This window comes from Anolis sagrei, chromosome 2 (genome assembly GCF_037176765.1).
Source record: "Anolis sagrei isolate rAnoSag1 chromosome 2, rAnoSag1.mat, whole genome shotgun sequence".
Classification (NCBI taxonomy): Eukaryota; Metazoa; Chordata; class Lepidosauria; order Squamata; family Dactyloidae; genus Anolis; species Anolis sagrei.
In genome coordinates, this window is record NC_090022.1 from 302,681,560 (window position 1) to 302,691,777 (window position 10,218).

The 10,218-nt window shown below is 44.6% G+C and overlaps 1 protein-coding gene across 8 annotated transcripts in view; it reads left to right on the forward strand.

Moving 5' to 3' along the window:
- Window positions 1-6,707, forward strand: part of LOC132766800 (tropomyosin beta chain) — a 57,437-nt gene extending 50,730 nt beyond the window's left edge. For 4 of the 8 annotated variants that reach the window (XM_067464718.1, XM_060761118.2, XM_067464715.1 and 1 more), the window contains one exon: window positions 4,160-4,583. In XM_067464718.1, coding sequence (XP_067320819.1) covers window positions 4,160-4,239 — 80 coding nt within the window. In that variant the 3' untranslated portion in view covers window positions 4,240-4,583. Of the gene's footprint in view, window positions 1-4,159; window positions 4,584-6,457 lie in introns of those variants that run through there. The other 4 variants (XM_060761114.2, XM_067464716.1, XM_067464713.1 and 1 more) reach the window with 1 other exon arrangement.
- Window positions 6,708-10,218: the final 3,511 nt, after the last annotated feature.

The window sequence follows — 10,218 nt, forward strand, 5'->3', positions numbered from 1 at the left end:
CACCACACTCCCTCCGGGGAAGGCAGAGAGTTCCACTGCTGAACGGCTCTCACAGTCAGGAAGTTCTTCCTCCTGTTCAGATGGAATCTCCTCTCTTGTAGTTTGAAGCCATTCCTCCCTTGCGTCCTAGTCTCTCTCCAGGGAAGCAGAAAGGAAGCTTGCTCCCTCCTCCTCCTCCCTGTGGCTTCCTCTCATGTATTTATACATGGCTATTTATTTACTTATTTATTTACTTACTCTATTGATACTTCCCCTCTCAGCCCAGAGGCGACTTGGAGCGGTTTACAAATAGCACAATTTGATGCCTCAACAATCAAACAATTTAAAAGCATAACAATCATGAAAAATAATATTAAAAACATTAACATACTATGCAAAAATATAAAATTATATTGTCGTGAGCGTCTCCATATCAGGTCGTTATTCAGTTGCGCCATCGAGTAGTTCCATGATTTCGTATAACTATGCCATATTTGGGAAGGCCTGCTCAAAAATATTTATTTATTTACTTCATTTACACTTTTCTCAGCCCTTGGGCGACTCAAAGCGGTTAAGAATAGCAAAATTCTAATGCTCAACATCATAAAAACAGTTAAAAGCAATTAAAACAATGACATAATAAACAATCAAATAACATCTCAGTAGGGTCTCATAGGTAGAATCAAGATCCAGTCTCATCATCCAATTGTTCCATATCCCTATATTCGTTACACTGCCTATTCAAATGCCTGCTCGAATAACCAGGTCTTCACTTTCCTCCGAAATGCTAACAGGGAGGGGGCCGATCAAATTTCTGTAGGATGGGCGTCCTACAGCCGAGGGGCCACCGCTGAGAAGGCCCTGTCTCTTGTCCCCGCCAGACGTACTTGTGATGCAGGTGGGACCAAGAGCAGGGCCTCCCCAGATGATCTTAATGTCCTAGCCAGGTTTTCACCCTTCTTCGAAAAGTCAAGAGGGAGGGAGCTGATCTTATATCTTTAGGCAGGGTGTTCCACAGTCAAGGGGCCACTGCTGAGAAGGCCCTGTCTCTCGTCCCTGTCAAATGCACCTGCAAGGAAGGCGAGACCGAGAGCAGGGCCTCCCCAGAAGATCTTAACGTCCTATCATGCATCCTCTCTGCCTTCTATTCTTCAGATGAAATATGCCCAGCTCTTTAAGCCACTCCTCATAGGGCTTGTTTAGTTGCCCTCCTCTGGACAATTTCCAACTTAACAGTCAACATCTCCCTTCAATTGTGGTGCCCAGTATTGGTCACAGTGTGATTCCAGGTGTGGTCTAACCAAAGCGGAATAGAGCATGGGGAGCATGACTTCCCTGGATCTAGACACTAGGCTCCTATTTACGCAGGACAAAATCCCATTGGCTTTTTTTGCTGCCGCATCACATTGTTGGCTCATGTTTAACTTACTGTCCATGAAGACTCTCTCTCCTAAGAGACACGGGTTCTTTCTCCCACCTTGGATGTTATTCCAAAGGTATATTATTATACTATACTGTACTGTACTATACTATACTATACTATATATTATATTATAGAGCTACTATATATTATATTATAGAGCTTCGATAGAGCTACAAGCTGGGTAGATGCGGGGAATGCCGTGGATGGAGCGTGTCTGGATTTCAGGAAGGCCTTCTTGGAGAAGGTCCCCCATGACCTTCTGGCAAGGAAACTAGTCCAATGTGGGCTAGGCAAAACTACGATGAGGTGGATCTGGAATTGGTTAAGTGGACGAACACAGAGAGTGCTCACGAATGCTTCCTCTTCATCTTGGAAAGAAGTGACGAGCGGAGTGCCACAAGCAGGGTTCCGTCCTGGGCCCGGTCCTGTTCAACATCTTTATTAACGACTTAGATGAAGGGCTAGAAGGCAGGATCATCAAGTTTGCAGACGACACCAAATTGGGAGGGATAGCCAATAGTCCAGAGGACAGGAGCAGGACTCAAAGGGATCTTGACAGATTAGAGAGATGAACGGCCAAAACTAACACAATGAAGTTCAACAGTGACAAATGCAAGATACTCCACTTTGGCAGAAAAAATGAAATGCAAAGATACAGAATGGGGGACAATGCCTGGCTCGAGAGCAGGACGTGTGAAAAAGATCTTGGGGTCCTCGTGGACAGGAAGGTGGACATGAGCCAGGAATGTGATGTGGCGGCAAAAAAAGCCAATGGGATTTTGGCCTGCATCAATAGGAGCCTAGTGTCTAGATCTAGGGAAGTCATGCTACCCCTCTATTCTGCTTTGGTTAGACCACACCTGGAATATTGTGTCCAATTCTGGGCACCACAATTGAAGAGAGATATTGACTCTAAGCTGGAATGTGTCCAGAGGAGGGCGACTAAAATGAACAAGGGTCTGGAGAACAAGCCCTATGAGGAGCGGCTTAGGGAACTGGGCATGTTTAGCCTGAAGAAGAGAAGGATGAGAGGAGATATGATAGCCATGTATAAATATGTGAGAGGAAGCCACAGGGAGGAGGGAGCAAGCTTGTTTTCTGCTTCCTTGGAGACTAGGACGCGGAACAATGGCTTCAAACTACAAGAGAGGAGATTCCATCTGAACATGAGGAAGAACTTCCTGACTGTGAGAGCCGTTCAGCAGTGGAACTCTCTGCCCCGGAGGGAGTGTGGTGGAGGCTCCTTCTTTGGAAGCTTTTAAGCAGAGGCTGGATGGCCATCTGTCAGGGGTGATTTGAATGCAATATTCCTGCTTCTTGGCAGAATGGGGTTGGACTGGATGGCCCAGGAGGTCTCTTCCAACTCTTTGATTCTATGATTCTATATACAGGTATATTATAATATATAATATATTATAATATTATATTATATACTATATTATATACAGGTATATTATATATTGCATTATATTATATTATAATGTAATATTACATTATATATTATATACAGGTATATTATATTATATTCCCTCATTGAAGGGAAGGATATTAGAGGCAAAGTTGAAGCACTTTAGCCACATAATGAAGAGACGGGAAAGCTTATAGAAGATAATAATGCTGGGGAAAATGGAAGGAAAAAGGAAGAGGGGCCGACCAAGGGCAAGATGGATGTATGGCATCCTTGAAGTTATTGGCTTGACCTTGAAGGAGCTGGGGGTGGTGACAGCCGACAGGGAGCTCTGGCCTGGGCTTTTATTTGTTTTATTTGTCATGTCAGGACAACCAGTCAAATTATATTACATTTCTAACAGAGCAAAGCAAACAAACACACAAAATACAAAGTGTGTGAGTTTGGTAGTTGATTAAATGTCCTTTGACCAGTCTCTGTCCCCTTGGAGTGCCTCTGGTGTTGCCGCAAGAAGGTCCTCCCTGGTGCATCATGTGGAAGAAGGGCTCAGGGTGCATTGCAGCAGGTGGTCAGTGGTTTGCTCTTCTCCGCACTCGCATGTCGAGGATTCCACTCTGTGGCCCCATTTCTTGAGGTTGGCTCTGCATCTCGTGGTGCCCGAGCGCAGTCTGTTCAGCGCCTTCCAAGTCTCCCAGTTTTCTGTGTCTCTCATTTGGTATCAGCCATTGATTGAGGTTCTGGGTTTGAGCCTGCCACTTTTGGACTCTCGCTTGCTGAGGTGTTCCAGCGAGTGTCTCTGTAGATCTTAGAAAACTATTTCTAGATGGACTAGCCTGGGCTGGTCCATGAGGTCACAAAGAGTCGAAAGCGACTGAACGAATAAACAGCAACAACATATTATATACACTCCACTGGCCTCACTGTCAACAGAACCTCTAAAAATGCCATTAGCTGCAGATGCAGGCGAAACGTCATGAGAGAACGCTGCTGGAACATCGCCAGACAGCCTGGAAATCTCGCAGCAACCCAGTTCATCCGAATGTTCAAGTGGAGTATTTCCCCCCCTTGCAATTTGGAGTCCAAAACAATAGGAGGGCCAAAGTTTGGGAACCCCTGCCCCAGACGAGACGTTTGTGTTTGAATTGGGGGTCTTAAAGGGAGAATTCTAAGTGGGTGCCATGCTCTTGGGGGGCTGCTTGTTGCTCTCAACCGGTGGGGAGCCTCTCTTTTTCTGCCCCTTTGGGGTCTTGTTGAACTTTCCTCCACTGACGGCTCTTCCTTCCTCTCTTTTCCTGCTGCCGGATGCCTCTCTCTCTCTCTCTCTCTCTTTCCTAACACCGTCCCTTCAGAGCGGTCCAGGCAGGAGGCGGAGAAAACCCGTCTCCTCACCAACGAATTGCGCCTTGTCCTCAACGGCCTCCACAACTGAGTTTGGAGGGACCGGGGGGGGGGGGGTCCTTTTTTGGGAGGGTGAAGTGGCCCTCCTTTGTGAGGGCTCTCCTGCCTATATATAAAACCTGGGGGAGGGTCTTCTTCTGCATTCCCCATTTGGACCAATGCGAGGAATGAAGCTTTTGGGACCATGCGATGCTTCCGCTTTCCCACGTGAGCTGACCCCTGCAGGGCCTTTCCATGGTGGCCCCATTTCACATTCCTGGGACACGATCCTGTCTAGCGCTGGTACGGCTCTCTTCCTGCCTCTGCCGCTTCTCTGCTCTTCTCTCTTTTTTGAAAAAAAGGAGAAAAAATAGTAAAAACATAGACAAGACCGAATCACGAGATTTTCATTAAACCGACTACTCGTACAGCACTGAATCCCTCCTGAGAGAGGGCCATCCAACCTCTGTTTAAAGACCTCTGGAGAAAGAGATTCCAATGGATTCCCAGGCATCCTATAGTCTCTTAAGTCTATATTCTCTTAAGTCATTTTCATTATCCCAACGACAACACTGAATCTCAAACAAAGACACTCCCCTAAGGCCTACCTGCACAGGTAAAAACATACCAGGTGAGCAACTGCTCAAGCTAGGCGACAAACCTCATTCTTAGGATCCTAGAGTTAGAAGGGACCACCGGAGGGCATCTAGTCCAACCCCCCCCCCTTCCACCAGGCAGGAAGACACAATTTAATCCCTCCCGAGAGAGGGCCATCCAACCTCTGTTTAAAGACCTCCGGAGAAAGGAGACTCCAATGGACTCCCAGGCAGTCTATATTCTCTGGAAGGGACCGCCAGGGGCCATCTAGTCCAGCTCCCCCTTCCACCAGGCAGGTAGGGACAATCTAATCCCTCCTGAGTGATGGCCATCCAGTCTCTGCTTAAAGACCTCCAGAAAAGCAAACTCCAATGGATTCCCAGGCAGCCTTTATTCTCTTAAGTCTGGAAGGGACCTCTGGGGACCATCCAATCCAACCCCCATCCACCAGGCAGGGAGACACAATTTAATCCCTCCCGAGAGAGGGCCATCCAACCTCTGTTTAAAGACCTCTGGAGAAGCAAACTGCAATGGATTCCCAGGTAGCCAAATTCTGCTAAGTTTGGAAGGGACCCCCAGGGGCCATCTAGTCCAACCCCCATCCACCAGCCAGGAAGAGACAATTTAATCCCTCCTGAGTGATGGCCCTCCAGAGAAGAAAACTCCTAGAGACCATCTAGTCCACCCGTTTATGCCAGGCAGGAAGACACATACTGGATCCCTCCTGAAAGATGGCCATCTAGCCTAAAGACCTCCAGAGAAAGAGGGAGACTCCAATGGACTCCCAGGTTTAATAGTCTATTAAGTTTGGAAGGGACCCCCAGAGGCCATCCAGTCCAACCCCCATCTACCAGGCAGAGATACACAATTTAATCCCTCCTGAAAGATGGCCATCCAGCCTACAGTCCTCCAGAGAAGGAGGGAGACTCCAATGGACTCCCAGGCAGCCTATATTCTGTCAAGTTTGGAAGGGACTCCCCAGAGGCCATCTAGTCCATCCCTTCCACCAGGCGGGAAGACACAATCTAATCCCTCCTGAGTGATGGCCATCCAACCTCTGTATAAAGACCCCCAGAGGAGGAGAGAGACTCCGATGGCAGCCTAAATTCTGTAAAGTTTGGAAGGGGTCCCCAGAGGCCATCCAGTCCACCCCCTTCTGCCAGGCAGGAAGGGACAATCTAATCCCTCCTGAGTGATGGCCATCCAAAGACCTCCAGAGAAGGAAACTCCAATGGATTCCCAGGAAGGGACACCTTGAGACCATCCAGTCCACCCCCTTCTGCAAGGCAGGAAGACTCCTTCAAGCTCTCTGCTCTTTTCTCTTTTGAGCTGCTGATCCTGTCGCCTTTCTGCTCCTCCTCTTTGGGGACTGAGCCCCAATGCTGACGGTCAGTGGATTGGGGTCAAGTTGGGGTGAGGTGGGGGTCCTGCTCCATCGCCCCAGATGGAGGACACATGGGGACACTTGTCCTCCCCGCTGGACTGACTTCTCCCTCGGTGTGTGTGTGTGTGTGCGTGTGCCTTTGTATCCCCTCCATCGATTTCTCCCTTTGGGGTGCTTCTGCCCCTCTCTGTGTCTCTTCCTCCTCCTCCACTTTTGGGGTGCCTCCCGGCCCCCGCTTTCCGGCTGTGGGTGTGCCTTGCGTGCCTGCCCTCCGTTGTTGTGTCCGCAGAGAACCTGGCCAGCGCCAAAGAGGAGAACGTCAACATCCACCAAGTCCTGGACCAGACGCTGCTGGAGCTCAACAACCTCTGAGGGGTCAAGGCGGCCTCTCCCACGCCCCTGCCCCCCCCCCCCTTTCCGCCAGCCACTGACCCACAGCAGCTCCTCCAGGAGAAGGAGGGAGGCCCCCCGGCCCCGGCCTCTCCCACACCGCCCCCCTCCAGGCTCCGCATTAAAGCAGCAAGATGATCAACAGCCAATGGGGTGGTCTCTCTGTCTGTTTGTATGATCTTTGGGGGGGGGGGATTGGGGAGGTCACCTTTTGGAAGCCCCCTCCCTCCTTGGGGGTTAGGGGGTGCTCGTGTTTCCATGTATATATCAGTGGTCCCCAAAAAAGCAACTTTGGGTCAATGCAACTCCTACATTTGCAGCCTCCAGATCCTGAGCATCTGATCCCTCTTTCCCTGCCTCTGTGCGTCTTTAATCAGGCACACGGAAACTCAGTATTTCTGCTAAGAGAAGAACCCTCAGTGGCAAATGCTTTCATTCTAGTTCCAACTATTTACATTTACATAGATTAGCACGGGTCAATTTCTCTTAATTACAGCTAAAGCTGTTTTCGAACTGCTTAGGTAAACAGTGAGCAGGGCTACCGGTTGGCTGCTCACGCCAACCCGGGGCTTCGAACTTGCAACCTTTTGGTTGATAGATCTTATAGTTGCTGTGATTATTTACTAACTGTGCTAAACTTCCGGCCCTAGAAGGTTGTTAGGAATTGTGGGAGTTGAAGTCCAAAACGCCTGGAGTTACCTAGGCACATGTCTTATAGAATCCTAGAATCAAAGAGTTGGAGGAGACCTCCTGGGCCATCATCCAGTCCAACCCCATTCTGCCAAGAAGCAGGAAAATTGCATTCAAAGCACCCCTGACAGATGGCCATCCAGCCTCTGTTTCAAAGCTTCCAAAGAAGGAGCCTCCACCACACTCCAGGGCAGAGAGTTCCACTGCTGAACGGCTCTCACAGTCAGGAAGTTCTTCCTTGTGTTCAGATGGAATCTCCTCTCTTGTAGTTTGAAGCCATTGTTCCAATGCGTCCTAGTCTCCAGGGAAGCAGAAAACAAGCTTGCTCCCTCCTCCTCCCTGTGGCTTCCTCTCACATATTTACACATGGCTCTCATCACGTCTCCTCTCAGCCTTCTCTTCTTCAGGCTAAACATGCCCAGCTCCTTAAGCCGCTCCTCATAGGGCTTGTTCTCCAGACCCTTGATCCTTTTAGTTGCCCTCCTCTGGACACATTCCAGCTTGGAGTCAATATCTCTCTTGAATTGTGGTGCCCAGAATTGGACACAATATTCCAGGTAAAGTGGTCTAACCAAAGCATAAGGTTGTTAAGAATTGTGGGAGTTGAAGTCCAAAATGCCTGGAGTTACCTAAGAGTTACCTAGGCACATGTCTTGGGAATGATATTTTCCTGGCATATAGCCCCACCAATCAATCCATATTATATGGGTCACAGCAGAATAGTGAGATCAAGCACACGGTCAGGGCTTTTATCCCTTTGTGGTGCATGCTTATCTCAAGGTTGACTCCCCGGACATTGCAACTGGAGAGGTTTCTCAAGTGACTCCTGACACGAAAACAAACACAAACTGGAGGTATTGTTCTGGTTTGGCCTTTCTAGGCACTGAGTGATTTTAACCCAGGCATGGGGAACTTCAGCCTTTCCTCCAGGTGTTTTGGACTAAAACTCCCACAATTCCTAACAGCCAATAATAATAACAACAACAACACATTACTTATATTCCACCCTTCTCACTCCGAAGGGGACTCGGGGCGGATCACCAGTACACATACACAGCAAATATTCAATGCCGCTTTGTATAGACAGTACACAGACAGACAGAACAGAAGGAGGTGTTGTTTCGATGCCATGGACGGCTGGGCTCGTGTCCACAAGGGGTAATGTTGCTCCATCCTCTATCACAAAGAGCCATCAGGACTTCCTCATTCCAGGATTTTCTGTTCTTCTTTCTTTACGGGGTTGTAAAACACCTCCCCCACTTTTAGCGGAATCTAATTTCTCTAATTACTGCTAAAGCTGTTTTCGAACTGCTTAGCTAAATAGTGAGCAGGGCTGACAGTTGGCCGCTCACGCCGACCCGGAGCTTCAAACTTGCAACCTTTCGGTTGCTTGATCTTATAGTTGCTATGATGATTTACCAGCTGTTATATATATATATATATATATATATATATATATATATATATATAAAGAGAATAAATAAATAGAGTTGGAAATAAGAAGAAGAACAAAGTATAACAATAATAATGGGAATCAATAAAGTTGGAAATAATAAGAAAAATAAAGAATAATAATAATAGGAATGAATAAAGTTGGAAATAATAAGAATAAAGAATAATAGTAATAATAATGGGAATCAATAAAATTGGAAATAAGAATAAAGTATAATAATGGGAATGAATAAAGTTGGAAAGAAGAAGAATAAAGTATAATAATAATAATAACAATAATAATAATGGGAATGAATAAAGTTGGAAATAATAAGAATAAACTATAATAGTAATAATAATGGGAATTAATATAATTGGAAATAATAAGAATTAAGTATAATAATAATAATAGGAATCAATAAAATTGGAAATAAGAAGAATAAAGTATAATAATGGGAATGAATAAAGTTGGAAAGAAGAAGAATAAAGTATAATAATAATAATAATGGGAATGAATAAAGTTGGAAATAATAAGAACAATAAAGTATAATAATAAAGCCCGGAGAAGAGAATGATGCTGGGGAAAGTGGAAGGCAAAAGGAAGAGGGGCCGACCAAGGGCAAGGTGGATGGATGGCATCCTTGAAGTCACTGGACTGACCTTGAGGGAGCTGGGGGTGGTGATGGCCGACAGGGAGCTCTGGCGTGGGATGGTCCATGAGGTCACGAACAGTCGGAGATGACTGAATGAAGGAACAACAACAACAACAACAAAAACATAATAATAATAATAATAATAATAATGGGAATGAATAAAGTTGGAAATAATAAGAAGAATTAAATAGAATAATAATAACAATAATAATAATAATAATAATAATGGGAATGAATAAAGTTGGGAATAATAATAATAATAATAATAATAATAATAATAATGGGAATCAATAAAGCTGGAAATAAGAATAAGAATAAAGTATAATAATAATAATAATAATAATAATGGGAATGAATAAAGTTGGAAATAATAATAATAATAAAGTATAATAATAATAATAATAATAATGGGAATGAATAAAGTTGGGAATAATAATAATAATAATAATGGGAATCAATAAAGCTGGAAATAAGAATAAGAATAAAGTATAATAATAATAATAATAATAATAATAATAATGGGAATGAATAAAGTTGGAAATAATAATAATAAAGAATAAAGTATAATAATAATAATAATAATGGGAATGAATAAAGTTGGAAATAAGAAGAATAAAGTATAATAATAATAATAATAATGGAAATAAAGTTGGATATAAGAAGAATAGAGTATAATAATAATAATAATAATGGGAATGAATAAAGTTGGAAATAATAAGAATAAAGTATAATAATAATAATAATAATAATGGGAATCAATAAAATTGGAAATAAGAAGAATAAAGTATAATAATAATAATGGGAATCAATAGTGTTGGAAATAATAAGAAAAATAAAGAAGAATAATAATAATGGGAATGAATAAAGTTGGAAATAAGAAGAATAA